Below are 20,163 nucleotides of genomic sequence, written 5' to 3'. Positions count from 1 at the left end.
TGGAGTGTTTTCTGCTAAAAGTAGAACTTCTGTCTAGCTGGGACTTGTGACCTGTCAGATTGTTTTACTCTGCTGTGCCCAGTGAATTAAAGCAATGGTGCATGTCCCTGTCTGTTGTATCCACGTGGTGCCTGGATTGTGTAATGGACTGTTCGTGGGTGAACATGCAGATCAAAACCAGCTCCTAGCTACAAGGAAAACCACCTTGTTCTTACGCAGATGTAGTTTCTATAGCCAGCTACAAGGGCAGGTTTTTCTGAAAGAACAAAAACATGTTAGAGTGAACAAGCTATTCTGATTTATTCTTGTTCTATTGCTTTGTGGTGTTCCTGTGCTGCTATTTGTTCTTTAAGTGTCAAATTTCTGGATTTCAATCATGTCAAGGTTTGCTGTTGGCAAAAAAGGAAACCTTTACCTATAACGTTCTTATCAACCCAAAAGGTTCCTGGCTGAATACAACTGTTGGGGGATCCAGTGGTTGCACTAGTATGATCTTGGTATCAGTTTAATGAATAGTAAAGAATACAGCTATCTTTTTCTAACCAAAAGACATTTTAGAAATATTTTCTCTCATTGATTTTTCGGGGGGATTACAGGGGAATCCTTTCTAAAGTGGTCATAGAAAATATTTAGTAATTAAAATTGGACAGTTTATCAGTAGGTCAGCTGAGTGAGAGCTTAAGTTCACTGTAACTTTAAAAAGAACCATGTATGTGAAAGCAGAGAAATTTAAAACTTTGTGCAACAAAACATATTCTACTTAGATAAACAGATACAATTTTGATTGTACTTTTTGATTAGTGCCATAGACAAATCTGATTAATCTTTGCCAGTAATTTTAACCTTACTAAAAAGGCACCATTACAAAAGTGCTGAATGAAGAGTACATGCTTTTTCAAAATATGTTCATACTTATTCTCACAAATGATAAACAATTGTGCCTTGCTAAAACCACTGTGACTTATTCAAGCTCATATAGTAAAATAATGTAATTGTACAAACATGAACCTTTTTCTATTGTTCAAAAAAAATTCTGTGTAACTATGTACATTTTCTAAAACTGATTAGCATAACCTATGTATACAATACTTTACATAGTCTGCTTGAATGACAAAATTAATATAATCAGCAAGTTAAATTTAAAAACACAAATTAATTTTGACACTTAAGCCTTCAGCCACATGAAGAATCTATATACAGCATATCTGTGCATGCTCTTAGTGCTTTTTTGATAGATGACCAAAATTTCTTTCAGAATTTATATCTAGTTATCTGTCTTCTAGTATTTGTTTTTATATTCCTAATTTTTTAATTTATATGTATTGTTGAAAGCTATTCCTAATTTTGCACCTTTATGTAAAATAAAGTGTAAGGTATTTTAATTATAGTGACTTAAAATAATTAACTTTTTGTACTTAATTTTCTTCATTTTTCTGCTTTGTATTATGTGTGATTTCAGATATGTCTATTAAGTTACTATTACATTCAGTTACTAAAATAATTGTGGAAAAATCTTAATGGGTTTTAAAATGGTCTATGTGTATGTGACACAGCAATTTTTTCTTTGTTGGTCTTAACAGTACTAATAGATCATTTGATTTAAGATAAAAATTGTAATTGTCAGGATCTCTGCAAACTAGTGCTCTGTGTTAGTTTAGATTCTGTAAAGTTTAATTTGACAGGTCTTTTTTATTCAGCAAAGGTACTGTATGTTCCTATTTTATATTTCTAAAAGAGAAGTACTTACACTTTTCATTGTATTGTGAAAGCATACCATAGGAAAACGGGGTCTTTTTAAATATTGGGTTTTGTCTTTACAAATACAAACTTGCTCCTGCAACCAAAACCAGTACATATTTCTGTTGTTATATCAATCAGAAAACGTTTGATAGTGTCTCTAATACAATTTATATTAAATATTTAGCAGAACGGAAATTGAGCATTGGCAATTTAGAATTTTATTCTTCCACCTTTAAAACTCAGATTCATGCATGTTCCTGGTGTAATTTTGCTCCTTTTACTTTAATTGTATATTTAAATATTGTATTTCTGCCAGAACCAAAGTAATGGAGACTCAGTTTTTATTTTTCCATCATACTTCAGTTCTGGGAGCATAATTAATTTAATTCTTGATGCATTAAAATTATACAGAAGCTAGTTTAAAATTAAAAGTCTTGTCAATTAAATGCTCTGATTTACTATCCAGTTATCATTGCTAACAATGATTATATTTTAACAATTTGCATTTTATTAGTACCCAACAAATAGTGACACCAGTTTGCTGAACAGTCCTGTTGCAATGGAAACAGATGGACCTTTAATTGAAGATTTACAGATGCTGAAAAAGACAGTGAAAGAGGAGGCGTGTCAGGTAAAACCATATGAAAAAATTAAACTTGTTCTCTACAATCTTAATTTACAAATCTGTAATTAGTAACCAGTCAAACTAAAGAGAACAGTTACCTTTTCTAAAAACAGCAGTACCCATTAACCCTAGAAATCATCTTCAGTAGTATTTTCATAACATTTTAACCATGGTATCTTACACTAATCAATGTTGACAGAAATGCTATTTTAAAACAAAAAATACAATAGTAGCCAGAAATAAAAATTCTAACTGTAATGCCTGCTTTCTGCTGTATGTTTTGTGATTTCTTCTACAAAAACATTTGGGTAATGGTAATGGTAGCTGCTTTTATGCTTCTCTGCTGCCCCCTTTTAAGTACAGGATGTGGGGGGTTGCAGGCAAAGTTGCCAGGTCAATCTGTTCCAGAAAACACTTCTCCATCTGACAGAGCTCCTATGGCTTACCAGAGGGGAGGCCTGATCTGATTAATCTTACCACGCCTGCCAACTTGGACTATTGCTATAGACCGTTAACATGTCTGAGAAGAGTTGGAGTGTGGCATAGAGGCAGTTGAGTTGATGGGCTGCCAAGTGCTTTTCTGAGAACCAGGATAGCAGTCAGATCAATAGGACTAGTGAGCCATGGAGAGAAGATAAAGAAGGCTGGGGAGTGAATCTGGGTGACAGAGCCAGGGAGGAGGTGTTGTAAAGCAGAAGAAAGGTATTCATTAGTTAGGGTATGGCTACACTACAGGATTATTCCAATTTTACATAAACCGTTTTTATAAAACAGATTGTATAAAGTCGAGTGCACGCGGCCATGCTAAGCACATTAATTCGGCGGTGTGCATCCATGTACCGAGGCTAGCATCAATTTCCAGAGGGTTGCACTGTGGGTAGCTATCCCGTAGCTATCCCATAGTTCCCGCAGTCTCCGTCGCCCATTGGAATTCTGGGTTGAGATCCCAATGCAAAAACAGTGTCGCCGGTGATTCTGGGTAAATGTCGTCACTCAATCCTTCCTCCATGAAAGCAACGGCAGACAATCATTTCACGCCCTTTTTCCCTGGATTGCCCTGGCAGACGCCATAGCATGGCAACCATGGAGCCCGTTTTGCCTTGTCACTGTATGTGTACTGGATGCTGCTGACAGACGCAGTACTGCAGCGCTACACAGCAGCATTCATTTGCCTTTGCAAGGTAGCAGAGACGGTTACCATCTCTATTGCACCGTCTGCCATTGTAAATTGGCGATGAGATGACTGTTATCAGTCGTTTTGTACCGTCTGCTGCTGTCATGGGTGCTCCTGGCTGGCCTCGCTGAGGTCGGCCAGGGGCACATGGACAAAAATGGGAATGACTACCTGGGTCATTCCCTTCTTTATGTTTTGTCTAAAAATAGAGTCAATCCTGCCTAGAATATGGGGCAAGTGTGCTAGAGAACCAGAGAGCACAGCCACTCCGTGTCAGAGCATCAGAGATCCCGCAGAAATGATGAGCTGCATACCATTCTAGGGGGTGCCCCTGCAACAACCCCACCCGTTGCTTCCCTCCTCCCCCAACCCTCCTGGGCTACTGTGGCAGTGTCCCCCCATTTGTGTGATGAAGTAATAAAGAATGCAGGAATAAGAAATACTGAGTTTTTAGTGAGATAAAATGAGGGGGAGGAAGCCTCCAGCTGCTATGATAGTCCAGGCAGTACAGAATCTTTTCTTTAAACATGAAAGGAGGGGGGGCTGATGGAGCTCAGCCTCCAGTTGCTATGATGAGGACGGTTACCAGCCGTTTTGTACCATCTGCCCAGAATGACCAGGAGTCATTCCCATTTTTACCCAAGCATCCCCGGCCAACCTCACCGAGGCCAGCCAGGAGCACTCACGGGCTGATGATGAAGACAGATATCAGTCATATTGCACATCTGCCACTGGGAAGGGGATGCTGGTGTTCAGCGCTGCAGTGCCCTGTCTACCAGCAGCATACAGTAGACATAGGGTGACATTGAAAAAAGGCGAGAAATGAATTTTTTCCCTTTTCTTTTGGGGGAGGAGGGGGAAGAGTGTAAATTGACAACATATACCCCGAAACACCTGGGAAAATGTTTTTGACCCTTCAGGCATTGGGAGCTCAGCCAAGAATGCAAATGCTTTTTGGAGACTGCGGGGACTGTGGGATAGCTGGAGTCCTCAGTACCCCCTCCCTCCCTCCATGAGCGTCCATTTGATTCTTTGGCTTTTTGTTACGCTTGTCACACAGCACTGTACTGTGGACTCTATCATAGCCTGGGGATTTTTTCAAATGCTTTGGCATTTCGTCTTCTGTAACGGAGCTCTGATAGAACAGATTTGTCTCCCCATACAGCGATCAGATCCAGTATCTCCTGTGCGGTCCATGCTGGAGCTCTTTTTGGATTTGGGACTGCATCGCCACCCATGCTGATCAGAGTTCCACGCTGGGCAAACAGGAAATGAAATTCCAAAGTTCGCAGGGCGTTTCCTGTCTACCTGACCAGTGCATCCGAGTTCAGAGTGCTTTCCAGAGCAGTCACAATGGTGCACTGTGGGATACCGCCTGAAGGCCAATACTGTCAATTTGCAGCCACACTAACCCTAATCCAACATGGCAATATCGATTTCAGCGCTACTCCTCTCGTCGGTGAGAAGTACAGAAATTGGTTTAAAGAGCCCTTTATATTGATATAAAGGCTTTGTTGTGTGGAGGGGTGCAGGGTTAAATCGGTTTAATGCTGCTAAATTCGGTTTAAACGTGTAGTGTAGACCAGGCCTTAGTGTCGGAACAGCTTTCTTAAAAAGAGACTTAACAGAATTGTTTTTTGGTTTTTTTTAGTAAAATATAAAAGTTTATCACTGGGAGATACTAACCAGACAAGGAAACTATAGAAGTGAAAATGTGAAAAGTAATCACTGATATAGAATGATTCGTTGAATTATTTAATTTTCATTCCTTACGTGTAAAGGCAAGTAAAGCAAAAAAAGGATTCAAACTGTTAACGTGAAGCATTTTCTTTTCTTGTTACGAACTCTGGTGGTGTAGAGTACATTTTAGTTATTTAGTCAAAACCTAGGACGACTTTCATTTGGGTGTTTTTGTTTTTTGTTTTTCCTGTTATGCAGAGAGAGAAAACCAGACCTCCCCGCTTTCAGAACTAAATGCAGACTCACTTTCTTTCTCCATTTATACACATACACTCTTTCTAAATACACCCACTTGTTCTAACACACAAAATCCTGTAAAATAATGGAGCTATTTCTCCTGCAAGATAGGAAGGAAGGCAGATTTGTATCTCTATGTTTAAATATTTGGGATAAATTCCTACTATGGTGATGGGGGCTATATATGTACTTGGTAACAATTTATATGGTATATATTGGGGGAGTAGAATAACTGTTACTACCCGTAATGATTTTATAATAATTGCCCTCTCATTGGAGTTTAGAACAGACTGGGATGGTCTTGGGGTTACACCCCTGGACTGGGACTCAGAAGATCTCATGATGGAAAGCAACCTAGTTGGGAATTATTTTCTGACTGACATAGAGGAGAAGCATCATTCTTCACATTTGGAAGTTCAAGACAGGCTGTGATAGTTGAGTATTTGATCTACTGAAATATAGAGAGATGTGTGTGGCAACTGAGAGATCTGTTCAGTGATTTTCTTATGGGATGTGAAGGTGACAAAAGTCTTAAGACATGTAGACAGGCTTCTAGGGAGTGCTGGGGAGCAGTTTGTGGTTTTGGTACATATTAGTACCAGTAACCTAGGGAGGTCTTGGAAGCTAAATTTAGATTGCTAAGAAGAAAGCTTTAGGTCCAGAGCTTCTGTGATAGCTTTCTCTGAAATGATTCCATTTCTGTGCGTGAAGCCAGGGGAACTTCAGTGTCTCAATATATGGATTACTCTTGGGAGGATTGTTGGACGACGTGCCCGCAGAAAACGTGCTCCTCTTCCCCCCCTCCCCCCCCCAGCTCAGATATCCTGCTTGGAAGCAAAGGGAAGCCCCGGGGTGGGGTGGGTGGGTTTGAGACCATGTACAGTTTTGGGAGGGAGGTGAGGCATGGGGTAGGCACGTGGGGTTACGTGCCACTGCCTCCCCCCCCCATTTCTGCAAATGCAGATCTACCCAACTTGGAGGCTGCCTCAGGTGCCACTGACGCTGCAACTGAATACAGCCTCCTGAGTCCTAGTGCCAGTTGTGCTCCCCTTTTGTGTGCCGGAAGCCTTCCTATTTTCTGTGGAACAGTGAGTGCCCACAGTGGAAGAGGCAGTGGGGAAGGAAGGAAGAATAGGGCAAGAGGTGGGGTAGGAGGGGAGGGGGATGGAGAAGAAAAGGGGATGGGGAATTGCGGTGGAAAGCGAGAGCCCAGCCTATGGCATCCCCTCGGCAGCAGCTCGTGGGGCTCCCCTGTTAAGCAGGTGCATTGAACTCTCATCCTGAAAAGCCCTAGCCCCCACACCTGGACCCCTCCAACAAGTCCCCCACCCCACTGAGCCCCAACCAGCTGCACTGGACCCCTACCCCATCAAGCCCCACCCCCTCAGCACTCAGACCCTCCTACTGAACCCTCACACCCATACCCCGCTGCTGAGCCCAACCACCATCACCTGGATCCCCTGCAGAATCTCATTGCCCCTGCACCTGGAACCCCCCAACGATCCCCTCTGCATTCAGATCTTCCACTGAGCTGCCCACACCCAGATTGCCCCACACAGAAACCTCTCACCCCACACCTGGATCCTGCTGGGCTGAGCCTGCCCTGCCACACCTGGTGCACCTGGCACAGAGGAGCAGGGCCCTGGAGTGTTTCTGGGGCAGGCTCAGCCCTTGCACTGTGTCAAGTGCAGCCTCACTGCCGAGTCCTTGTACTGGGGGAGGTGGGGGCTTCAGGGTGATCTCCCACCACAGTGCAGGCAGTGGCCTGTGCTCCCCACTGTCATGCTGGAGCTGCATGTATTTACTGACAAATAAAATTTGTAGAATTTTAAAATATAGTGCGCAGAATTTTTGGTTTTGGGCATGGCGGTCCCTCAGGAGTAATGGATAAAACAAGGATTTAAAGAGAATTTCAGGCACTGGGGCAGGTTGAGTGCCTATTAAAAAAAGGCCAGGGGAGTAGAGGGAGATGGGTTCCAACTTAACTAAAGTAAAACCAGGCCTCTGGCACACACAATGAATAAAGTTTTTGGGAGAATTGTTTAAACTAGGAGCTGAGGGAAAGCTGACAGGTGACACAGAGCATTGCAGTCTAACAGACATCTGTTAGGAATATCAGTAATACAAATGTATTTCTGTATGTAGCAAAGGTTAGGGCAGAGAGAACGAACAACCACCCTAGAGCAGAGACAGGTTGAGATTACAGAGGTAAATTCTGTTAAATCAACAAGAGGTCAGACTAAGGATTTTAATAAAAAATAAGCATATGATCAATAATTACTATAAATGCCTATATACAGCTGCAAGAAGCTTTAAAGCAAAATACATGAAATAGAATGCCTGGCAGTAGAAAAGGGCCTTAACATAAAATGCCTCCCTGAAGCATGGTGGAATGACAGAAAATGAATAGTAAACTGTCATACCTGATTTTAAACTATAGAAGAAATATAAATCAGGTTAAAGAGGTGGGGGAAGTAGCACTAGAGCCAAAAGAGTCCACAGAATCTGGGGACAGATTTAGTTTTGAGGGAACTGCATTGTAGTATTTATATAGATACAAATCCCAAATCTTAAGAATACAAATATTTTAGTAGAGTTATATTGCCAGCCTGCAGATCAGAAAAAGGAATATAGTATGTAGAATGTGATGAGATCAGAAGCAACAGAGTCTAATAAAGGGTAAGAATTGGGGGAGTTCAAGTACTCATCTATAAACTGGTGAGTCTCTTTGGGCTAGTAACTGTATAGATACATGGTATGAGATGGTTCTTGGCTTGAAGAGATTACAATCTAAATAAACTTTAACAAACAGCAAGTTCTAGAGCTCAGAAGAGGAGAAGTGATACTCAGCTTAGTCCTAAGTAATTCATAGGAGTTGGTTCAAAAGTAAGCATATGCATAAAACATTAAGTAGTAGAGTTCAAAATATATCGTTTTAGTATTTGTATTACCGTAGTGGCTAGTAGCCCTAATCTTAGACTAAGAGGCCACTGTGTTAGACGCTGTACAAAAACTATCAAAGGACAGTCCCTGCCCCCAAAGAGCAGTATAATTAAGTGTAGCATCCTTGGGAACGGAAAAATAGTGGGAGAGGAACTGTAACCCCATAGACTTAAAACCCATACTGCCAACATAGCATGGGGACATTTAACTTCAGAAAGCGGAGGGGGGGGGAAATAAAAGTAGTCAAAAGGTCCCTAATCTCAAAAAAAAGAAATTAATAGTTAGATTTAGTATGAAGGCTACTTAAAGATACAGTAACAGTCTCAGGGTGCATGCATATTCCTAAAGAGAGAAGCGCAGGATGGCAAGAAGTAAACCAGCATGGCTAAAGTTCATGAGGTTATTTGAGCTAAATAGGTGTCCTTCAAAAAGCAGAACTCAGCCCCTACTGAAGCCAATAGAAAGGAGTATGAACTATGGCAGGAAATATGAGAGAAGGAAATTAGGACAGTATTATATCAAAAGCAGAAAGCCTGCAAGAGAATCAGTGGGTCTGCTGGCTGACCAGCAGGTAAAGGAAGCAATTAAGGATAAAGATGTTTCAGAGAAACTAAACAATTTCTTTGTATCAGTCTTCACCGCAGTGGATGTTTTTCATTAATAAAGATGAGATACAATCAACGACTGAGATTTCAAAAGAAAGAGGTACTGAAACAAATTTATAAATTATAAAGCAAGTCACTGGGACAGGATGGAACAAGTCCAGGAGTTCAGAAGAAACTTTTAAGAATGAAATACTGCTTACAATATTATATAGTCTCATTAAAACCACATACCATACCAGAGGATTAGGAAGCAGCAAATATGCTTGTTTAAAAAAGGTGATGGGTGACCCAGAGAATTTATAGTCCAGTAAGCCTTTCTTCTATATCTGGTAAACTGGCTGAAATAATTAAAAACCAAATTACAAAACATCTAAATTATCATGATTAGATCTATTATTTTATTTACTATTTGTATTATTGTAGTGCCTAGGAAGCCTAGTCATGGACCAGGACTCCATTGTTCTAAGTGCTGTACAAACACAGAAGAAAACCACAATCCCTGACCCAAAGAGTTTTACAATCTTAAGTATAAAGCAAGAGACAGGAGATAGAAGTGGACACGGGAGTACAAGGAAACAAGGAGTCCCCATTGCTCAGTATGACAAGCAGCGGTATCAGCACACCAGCAACTTAACTGTTGTCAAGCTTTTCATGGGCATCATGGCAAAGGAGAGCTGTAAGGAGAGATTTTGAATGAAAACAAAATGGCTCTGCAGATGTTCACAGGGAGCTCTTCACAAAAATGAGGGGCAGCATGGGAGAAAGCATGAAGGTGCTTATTTAAAGATTTAATAAGTGAGCAATGAAGGCTAGCATCATGGACCAACTGGTGGTAAACGTTGACCTGTCAATAATGAATGCAAGATGGTAGTTAGGATGGGGATAAGCCGTGAAAAGCCTTGAAAGTGAAAACAAATAGCTTATGTTTGATGTGATAGAGACGGGGGAGATAGTGTAGCGATGCAAAGAGAGGAAAGTTATATTTGCAGCAGTATTCTGAATGGATATAAGTAGGGCAAGGTTGCATTTGTCAAGACCAGAGAAAAGAACGTTGCCATAATCGAGAGATGAGGAGAGCCTGGAAGACTGTTTTAGCTGTGTGGATGGATAGGAAAGGCCATGTCTTGGAGATGTTCTGCAGAAAGAATCTGCCAGATTTAGACGTAGCTTGGATGTAAAAACCTAAAGAGAGGTCCGAGTCAAAGGTGATGCCTAGGTTATGGGCTTGAGTGACCGACAGAATGATAGTGATGTCCACAGTGGTCGAGAAAAGAGGAAGGCGTGTGGGTTTGTGGGGGGAAGACTTAAAGGAGAAGAGTAAGGGAGGGAATAAGCGAATGCAAAGAAAATCAGGAGATATGCGTTCATTTAGTCAAGTGGAAGAGTTAGAGAGGGAAGAGCAGATGAGAAAATCTGTGTCTGTGAGAAAGGAGAGAGTTGTAAGAGGGAAAGGGGGAAGAGAAAGCAAGATAAGGGAGCGGAGAAGGTCACATTGTATTTTGTCAATTTTCTCTTAGAAGAAATTGGTGAGATCCAGCCTATGAGGAGAGAGAGGTAGAGGTAGGAGAAATGAGAATGTTTGAGGAGTGAGTCAAAGGTGGTAAAAAGGAGGGTGAGATTACAGGCATGGGTATCGGTTAATTTGGAGAAGTAGTTTTTTTAGCTAGGAAGTTAGTAGAACTGAATGAGAAGGAAAATTTATAGTGGAGAAAGTCAGCCGTGTCACAAGATTTCCACCAGAAAGACTCCACAGCATGATAGAAGAGGAGGAAGTGGATGTTAGGCTGGAGAGTTGGGTTCTGCAAATGAAATCATGGTTGTCTAATCTATTAGAGTTCTTTGAACAGGCTAGTACAGTAGTCGATGAACAAGACCCAGTTAATGTAATTCATTTTGGCTTTGACAAAGTACCTAGCAAGAAAGTATTGAAAAAACTAAGTAGTTTGGGAGGCAAAGTACTGTCATGGATCAGAAACTCTGAGACAAAAAAATACAGAGTAGGAATAAATGGTCAATTTTCATCATAACAAAAGTTAACAGCAAACTGCCTGAGGCTCTGGGCTAGGTCTGGTGGTAGTCATTAGATTTGTTTGGGGAAAAGGGGTGAGCAGTGACTGTGAGGTGGCAAAATTTGCAGATGGCAGTCATTTGAGTTAAATAAGACTGGGAGAAACTTCAGCACAGACTTAACTTAGGTGAATGAGCAACACAGTGGCAGACGTAATTCAGCGTTGACAAATGTAAAATGCACATGGGATTTTAACTATTCTCACACCTTACTAGATTCTGGCTAGCTGTAACAACTCAAGAATAATACAGCATTTTTGAGGACAGCTGAATGAGGACCTCTGTTCAATATGCTACACTGGTCAAAAAAGCAAACAAAATATTAGGGTGCATAAGGAATGAGAGAGAGAATATCTTATTATGTTGTTCTATAAATAAATAAATTTAAATAAATAAATATAAATAAGATATTGCCTTACCTGAAATACTGTATTCAGTTCTGCTACCCATTCTTTAAAAGGACGTGTTAGAATTAGCAAAGGTTCAGAAATGTGCAATGAAAACGATTAGAGGCATGGAAAAACTTTCATGAAGAAAGATTGGGACTGTTTACCGTAGGGAGAAGACAACAAATGGTATGGAGAAGGTAGATCAGCAACTGCATCATATAGAAGCACAGACAATAATTTGGGGGACTAATAGTTTACTAATAAAGCTGAAAATGTTTTTGATGGACTTGTTATAAAGCAATATTTGATCTTCTCTTTTTACTTAACAAAATAGTCTTAACTGAAAACTATATGTGGATAGTTGGGGTAGGAAGCAAATATGGCAAACATTTTCAACACAAATTTTAATCCTCTTCCTAAAGTAAATGTACACAGACGCACGAGCAAAGATTCTTGAATATTCTTTTGTATTTGGCAAATAACTTGTGGCCAAATGTTTTGCATTTTATTTCAGGCACAGAGAGATCAGAAAAAGGATCGTCCTCTTATGCGACGCAAGTCAGAACTGCCTCAGGATATCTACACCATGAAAGCCTTGGAATCCCATTGCAGAGCTGATGAGCTAATATCACAAGATGGGCATTAGACTATTACAGTGAAATATTATTTTGGAGGAAAACTTTTTTCTGGACTCAGTTCTACAGTAGAGAACTTACTTTTTTGTGCCATACCTATCAGTTACACAAAAGTCAAAGCTTTCTTCAACCCAGTTCTGTAGGCAATAATTTAATACAGTATGCAGCTCAAGATTAGTAGTTCAAACAATGGTAAATTACTTGATTCTATATGCAGAACCATGGGTTGACTAATATTAGGTGGCCACATTTTTCTGGTGGTGTTGTCAAAGTACCAGTTGTTAACATGCATAGTTTTATAGTAGTACTTGAGAATAACATTCTGTAAGTTACTTCCACCAAAACTGAGGTCATTTGAATGACTGATAGTTGGTACTATGATAACACTGTTTTCAAAAGCAAAATTATTTCGGATTTACATGTTTTCGGTATTCACATTCTTTCGGTATTACATGTTTTTCTAAGACTTCTCAACTTTGAAATTGTTTCCACATTACTATTGTTTTGTAATATACCAGCAGTTTTGAAAATAGACAGTTCTTTGCTTTCCTATTATAAAAAACAGCTTACAAAATGGTAACTTCATGACAATCCTCAATCATGGTTGCTTTCTAAGAGTTCTGTAAATTGTTTCTTTACTTAGGATAAAGACATATATATACCATGTCCTAGTACTTTACATGTATTTAAAGCCATATTTTCCAGTCTTTAGTATGTAATACAGCACCAGTATTCCAAAAGTCAGCTGGTAGAAGAATTTGTTTCCTAAAATGAAAATTTATCTACCTTGACTGGGAATAAATTGAATATAAAAATATTTATATTTTGATTTTCATTCCTTGTTTTCAGTTTAGTAAAACATTGTTTCTCCCTTATCTGAGCTTTTAATACTCAGCATTTTTTCCTGGGCTCTAAGAGTTCAATATTCTGTGGCAGATACCATGATGTCATTTAAGTTGCATTAGTCTTCTCAGACAAACATTGTTGCCTTTCAGTGAAACACAACACCAATAGCTTGTATTATAAAGTAAAAACAGGTAAAAGATGTGAGTTTAAGAGCTGATAACTCAACAGTGACCGTAGTTTTACGTGAATATATTTTTTTGTGTTGTAAAAAGCACATATATTACAAATACACCTCACTGGTAAAATGAAAATGCATCTGAGTTGCTGATGATCTTCAAATGCTGCTATATATTCCACAAGATTACTTGCATGTAATGAGCTTTTTGTTGTAGATGGAAAAGCACAGGAGGAAAATCTCTTTAAACATATAGTGCTTTGTCTTCAATATTTGATTTCTCTCAGGGTGGCCAGTATTTTGACTTACTTATCCTGCTTAAGAGCTGTTTGAGATGTGTTCTGCTATTCTAAATGGGTGACTAGTTTCTTTTGTCTCTGGCAGTAACATAATATAACTTTAATGTTTAATGTCTTGATGCATAAAAAGATAAAAATGTGGCTTCTTTAAAAATAGTTTGTTTTATTTGTTTAAAAAAAGAGGTCTCCTGCATCCATAAAAATATTGTGCAAAGCAGACATTCATAGTGCCTGCTGTCTGTTGGTTGCATTGAAAATACAATTTCCAATATTATTACATTGTCTATTGGAAAAAAGGTCATTTTAGTGAGTGGGAATTATTGCTAAAAAAAACAAACCTAAATTGAAAGACCACCTAAAGCTTCAAGTGGAAAAGTCCACTGTGTGTGAAAAACACTTCCTGTTAAACTTGAAAGAGAATATGCTTTACCATTATGATAAACTATATAAAAACAGTTTAAAGATGCCTTCTCCTTTTGAGGGAAAAAGGGTGCTTTTTTAATTGTATAAAGCAATGTCTATGTATTTTGATATACCATTGTTTGAACTTCCATCTTTAGCTGGTAAATTATCAAATAATTTGATTTTGGGTGTTCAATATGTTTGTGCAAGAGGTTTCTGGAAAGAAGTACTCTTATTTTACCCTAGGAAAAAAACTTGTATGTCAATGTTTGATTGTGTAACGCTCAACGTATAAGAACATCTTTTACTGTCTAGATTTTATTTCTGTTCTTTACTGAAGATAAACATTCACCAAAAAAAGGGGGAGGGGCAATTTTTTTTTAATTAAAGTTTGTCAGAAATTCACATTTGAGGTTTGGGGCCACAGAACATTTGCCTAGACAGTATTCCAAAAATTATCAGCACTGATTGTTTGGCTTGTTTGTTACCATCATTTATATATTTTGTATAGTCATATACTAAACTTCTCTAAAACTACTACATCCAAAATAAAAAGTAAAAATAAAGTAGAATTTTGGTGGCTGTTCTTCTTCATAAAGTTCTGTTTGCCACCTTTCCATGTTCTCAAAAATTGCATCTGTACATGAGGAATGTCAAAAGTAATATTACAAGTGTCTTTTTTAGTGTGGCTTTAGTATGGCTTTATTTTAATATTGTACATACATTGTACTTTGTTTTATGGTAATAATAAAAATGTAGACTTCATATTTTGTACAGAATGGTCCTATGTACAGAATAAAAAGTTCCTAGAAACAGCAAAAATAGGTAAGTGGCACAATTATTTTTCATTAGACAATATCTGTAACTTTGTTTTAGTAAAATGTTAAGTTCAAATGTACCTACATATTTTTTAACATTTTGTAATTCAGATTTTGTTCTGACCTTGTTTATGAAGAACAACCTTCATACACCGGCCATTTATTATGCTCTCTTATCTAATTTTAAAATTCTAAAAATGGTGTATTATATGGATTAAATAAAGAACATGTGAATTTTACTTGCTGATCATGAAACTAAATTTAGCACAGAACCTTCTGGTGAGTGTGCAGATTACCACTGGTTTAAAAATCATCCACAACTTCGAGACAATAGCACATGTTAAAGAATAAAATTGCAGTTCAGTGTTGGTTCCTTTGTGAAAGTTACAAGTAAATTTATGGTAAGTCTTAGAAATAAATAAGCATCAAGTTCTGGTTATTCTCTACTATAAATAACCTTAAGTGCAAGGTATCAAGTACTGCATTAAACACACACAATTTTTCAAAGAATCCCTCAAACCATCCTACATATACCAAAGAAAAAGACCTCTTATACCACATTATCTTCCCTATAAAAACTTGAAATAAGTATCTGTTGGAAGGATTTCCAGCAAAGCAGCAGCAGCAAAATTAAGGATTCCCAGTAAGATAGAAAAGGAGAGGACAACATCAGATGGTGCAAATAGATGCAGCAAATACATTTTTTTAATCTAGATTTTTCTTCCAGTTTACAAAATAATAGTTCTTGGATCATAAGAGGATCTTCAGTACTTCATAAACTCGCAGGTCCCTGTGTGGTACAGTAACTCCTCACTTAAGGTCCTAGTTATGTTCTTGAAAAATGCAATGTTAAGTGAATCCAATTTCCCCATAAGAATTAATGTAAAGGGGGGGGGGTGTTAGATTCCACAGAATTTTTTTTGCAAGACAAAAGACATATACATATACTCTTAAGTGTTTTAAATAATTTTTAAAAATTTAATACTGTTGTACTCACCCATGATGATTGTGAAGCTTGGTTGAGGCAGGGTGTAGTGGGGTCGGGGCGCAGGGGCTTGTCCTGTTTCACCCCCCCGCTTCCTGGCAGGAGCACCAAGCAGGCGGAACAGAGCAAGGTCTGTGCCTCCACCCCGCTTCCCGGCAGGAGCACCAGGCAGGCGGAATGGGGCAAGGCCCCGCTCCCTGACCCTGCTCTCCAGCTGGAATGCCTGGCAGAGGGGGGCAAGACCCCGTTCCCCAATCTGTTCCCCAGCAGGAGCACCAGGCAGGGGAAGCCAAACAGCGTTATAAGGAAACATTGCAGGACTTTAAAGGAGTATGTTCTCTAATAGGTCAGCAACCTAATGAAACTACATTAACTGGGATGATGTTAAGTGAGGAGTTACTATATGTAAGTGTATACGATAAATCCATGAAAAATCTAGTTCAAATAATGCTTTTACAGTAACAGATTTACACACTCTCCAGGCATCCTCCAATCATTTTTACAGTCATAGTAAACAAAAACTGGAAATAACCAGAACTTGCAGTTGGAAATCTGCCTAATTTCCAAAAGTATTAACATACACAGTGTCTATCTAGACCAAGGTGCAAATAAGACCAAACATTGCCAATATAAACAATTGATTCGTTCAGCCAAATATCTGAGGAGGGAGGTATGCATTTGTTTTTTACACAAGTCTCCATTTTTAGTAAGAATAGGATGAATATCTGATTTGGATTTGAGTTGTATACATTTAGTATATTTGTGAATTATTGAAGATCACGGATAATGCCTTTAATTTTCAAATACATAGCTAATTAAGAAATGTCATTCTGTTCTATCATATCAGAGCATCTGGACTCTTATTACTTTTCATTGCTGAGTCAGGTAGAGGTTGTCTCAAGGGTAAAAAAGATAGCTAAACGTTTTATGTATATACAATACATTTGCATACGCAATTAAGTATTTTTGTGCATAGGTGATTATTTCTAAAGTTAATGTGTTGTGGTTTGTTTTTTCATTGTCTGATATATTTGAAAATATGCAAGTATTATTTTGTATTGGAGGTAGGGACTTCATGTCGCAGGGTGAGGGTTTAGTTTGAGCTGGGCTCAAATACTTGATAGCCCATATCTTGCTGTTAAAAATAAATTTTGGTTTCTTCACTTATAATGAATGCAAGAATTCATTTAATATATATCTGTAAAACATTTGCCATTAGTGAATAATATAATTAGGGCTGTCAAGCGATTAAAAAAATTAATCATGTATATTCGTGCTGTTAATAATAACATACCATTTATTTAAATATTTTTGGATGTTTTCTACATTTTCAATTATATTTCAATTACAACAGACTACAAAGAGTACATTTTACATTTATTTTTTATTGCAAATATTTGCATTGTATAAACAAAAGAAATAGTATTTTTCAGTTCACCTAATACAAATACTTTAGTGCAATTTCTTTATCATGAAAGTTGAACTTACAAATGTACAATTATGTACAAAAAAAACTGCATTCAAAAATAAAACAATGTAAAACTTTACATCCTACAAGTCCACTCAGTCCTACTTCTTTTTCAGCCAATCACTCAGACAAACAAGTTTGTTTACATTTGCAGGAGATAATGTTGCCCGCTTCTTGTTTACAATGTCACCTGAAAGTGAGAGCAGGCATTCACAGGGCACTACTGTAGCAGCATCGCAAGATATTTACATGCCAGATGTGCTAAAGATTCATATGTCCCTTCATTCTTCAACCACCATTCCAGGGGCCAATATGTCCATGCTGATGACAGGTTCTGCTTATTAACGATCCAAAGTAGTCTGGACCGACGCATGTTCATTTTAATCATCTGAGTCAAATGCCACATCAAATGATTTATTTTCTTTTTTGGTGTTTCGGGTTCTGTTTTTCCGCACTGGAATGTCACTCTTTTAAGACTTCTGAAAGCATGCGCCACGCTCTGTCCTGATCAGATTTTGGAAGGCACTTCAGATTCTTAAACCTTGGGTCAAGTGCTGTAGCTCTCTCACATTGGTACCTTCTTTGCGTTTTGTCAAATCTGCAGTGAAAGGTTCTTAAAACAAACAACGTGTGCTGAGTCATCATCCAAGACTGCTATAAAATGAAATATATGGCAGAATACAGGTAAAACACAAAGCAGGGGAAACATACAGTTCTCTCCCAAGGAGTTCAGTCACAAATTTAATTAATGCATTATTTTTTTTAACAAGCTCATCAGCATGGAAGCATGTCTTCTGGAATGGTGGCTGAAGCATTGATAGCAGCAAAGAGTCCTGTGGCACCTTATAGACTAACAGACATTTTGGAGCATGAGCTTTCATGGGTGAATACCCACTTCGTCAGATGCATGTAGTGGAAATTTCCAGGGGCAGGTATATATATGCAGGTAAGCTAGAGATAATGAGGTAATTCAATCAGGGAGGATGAGGCCCTGTTCTAGTAGTTGAGGTGTGAAAACCAAGGGAGGAGAAACTGGTTCTGTAATTGGCAAGCCATTCACAGTCTTTGTTTAATCCTGAGCTGATGGTGTCAAATTTGCAGATGAACTGAAGCTCAGCAGTTTCTCTTTGAAGACTGGTCCTGAAGTTTTTTTGCTGCAGGATGGCCACCTTAACGTCTGCTATAGTGTGGCCAGGGAGGTTGAAGTGTTCTCCTACAGGTTTTTGTATATTGCCATTCCTAATATCTGATTTGTGTCCGTTTATCCTTTTCCATAGCGACTGTCCAGTTTGGCCGATGTACATAGCAGAGGGGCATTGCTGGCATATGATGGCGTATATTATATTGGTGGACGTGCAGGTGAATGAACCGGTGATGGTGTGGCTGATCTGGTTAGGTCCTGTGATGGTGTCGCTGGTGTAGATATGTGGGCAGAGTTGGCATCGAGGTTTGTTGCATGGATTGGTTCCTGAGCTAGAGTTCCTATGGTGCGGTGTGCAGTTACTGGTGAGAATATGTTTCTGGTTGGCAGGTTGCCTGTGGGCGAGGACTGGCCTGCCACCCAAGGCCTGTGAAAGTGTGGGATCATTGTCCAGGATGGGTTGTAGGTCCCTGATGATGCATTGGAGGGGTTTTAGCTGGGGACTGTATGTGATGGCCAGTGGAGTCCTGTTGGTTTCTTTCTTGGGTTTGTCTTGCAGTAGGAGGCTTCTGGGTACACGTCTGGCTCTGTTGATCTGTTTCCTTATTTCCTTGTGTGGGTATTGTAGTTTTGAGAATGCTTGGTGGAGATTTTGTAGGTGTTGGTCTCTGTCTGAGGGGTTAGAGCAGATGCAGTTGTACCTCAGTGCTTGGCTGTAGACAATGGATCGTGTGATGTGCCCGGGATGGAAGCTGGAGGCATGAAGGTAGGCATAGCGGTCGGTAGGTTTTCGGTATAGGGTGGTGGTAATGTGACCATCACTTATTTCCACCGTAGTGTCTAGGAAGTGGACCTCCCGTGTAGATTGGTCCAGGCTGAGGTTGATGGTGGGGTGGAAGCTGTTGAAATCGTGGTGGAATTTTTCCAGAGACTCCTTCCCATGAGTCCAGATGATGAAGATGTCATCAATGTAGCGTAGGTAGAGAAGGGGCGTGAGAGGACGAGATCTCTGCTGCTTTTACAGATCCAGACTAACACGGCTACCCCTCTGATACTTGAAGCATTGATGTTTAGCGTATCTAGCATGTAAATACCTTGCAATGGTGGCTACAAAAGTGCCATGCGAATGCCTGTTCTCACTTCCAGGTGACTTTGTAAATAAGAAGCGGGCAGCATTATCTCCCATAAATGTAAACAAACTTGTTTATCTTAGTGATTGCCTGAAAAAGAAGTAGGATTGAGTGGACTTGTAGGCTCTAAAATTTTACATTGTTTGGTTTTTGAGTACACTTATGTTACCAAAAAAATCTACATTTGTAAGTTGCACTTTCACAATAAAGAGATTATACTACAGTACTTGTATGAAGTGAATTTAAAATACATTTTTTGTTTATCATTTTTACAGTGCAAATATTTGTAATCAAAAATATAAAGTAGGCACTGTACACTTTGCATTGTGTTGTAACTGAAATCAATATATTTGAAAATGGAGAAAAACGTAAAATATTTTAATTTCAGTTGGTATTCTATTGTTTAACAGTGCACTTTAATCACAATAAAAATTGTGATTAATTGCAGTTTTGTTTTTTTTAATTGGGTGAGTTAACTGTGATTGACAGCCCTAAATATAATATGCTGAGTTCCATTTTTCATTCTAATTCCCCTTACCCTCTCATTTTGTTTCATTTTAGTTATTAAAATATTTTCTCAAAATAATCTTAGCTTGAAGGTGCCTTTTTAAACTTCAGCCCCATTTTCCATGTAGTATTTTTTTTTCCTCATTTGCCTTGTTACATGCAAATCACCATCACTGCCTAAGTTAATGCATGCCATAAAGTATGTACATAGTGGAACAAACCAAACTTAATATTGCA

At 38.8% G+C, this 20,163-nt stretch overlaps 1 protein-coding gene across 3 annotated transcripts in view; it reads left to right on the top strand.

Annotated features, from left to right (window-relative positions):
- The window catches only part of PPP2R5C (protein phosphatase 2 regulatory subunit B'gamma), a 188,303-nt gene extending 171,453 nt beyond the window's left edge, over positions 1-16,850 (top strand). For all 3 annotated transcript variants that reach the window (XM_030558740.1, XM_030558739.1, XM_030558741.1), the window contains 2 exons: positions 2,255-2,371; positions 12,035-16,850. In XM_030558740.1, the coding sequence (XP_030414600.1) occupies positions 2,255-2,371; positions 12,035-12,166 (249 nt within the window). In that variant the 3' untranslated portion in view covers positions 12,167-16,850. The remainder of the gene's footprint in view (positions 1-2,254; positions 2,372-12,034) is intronic.
- The last annotated feature ends 3,313 nt before the right edge of the window (positions 16,851-20,163 follow it).

The sequence above is a fragment of the Gopherus evgoodei genome, chromosome 4 (genome assembly GCF_007399415.2).
Source record: "Gopherus evgoodei ecotype Sinaloan lineage chromosome 4, rGopEvg1_v1.p, whole genome shotgun sequence".
Classification (NCBI taxonomy): domain Eukaryota; kingdom Metazoa; phylum Chordata; order Testudines; family Testudinidae; genus Gopherus; species Gopherus evgoodei.
Note: the sequence above shows the minus strand (reverse complement) of the source record. Positions and strands in the feature narration are given on the sequence as shown.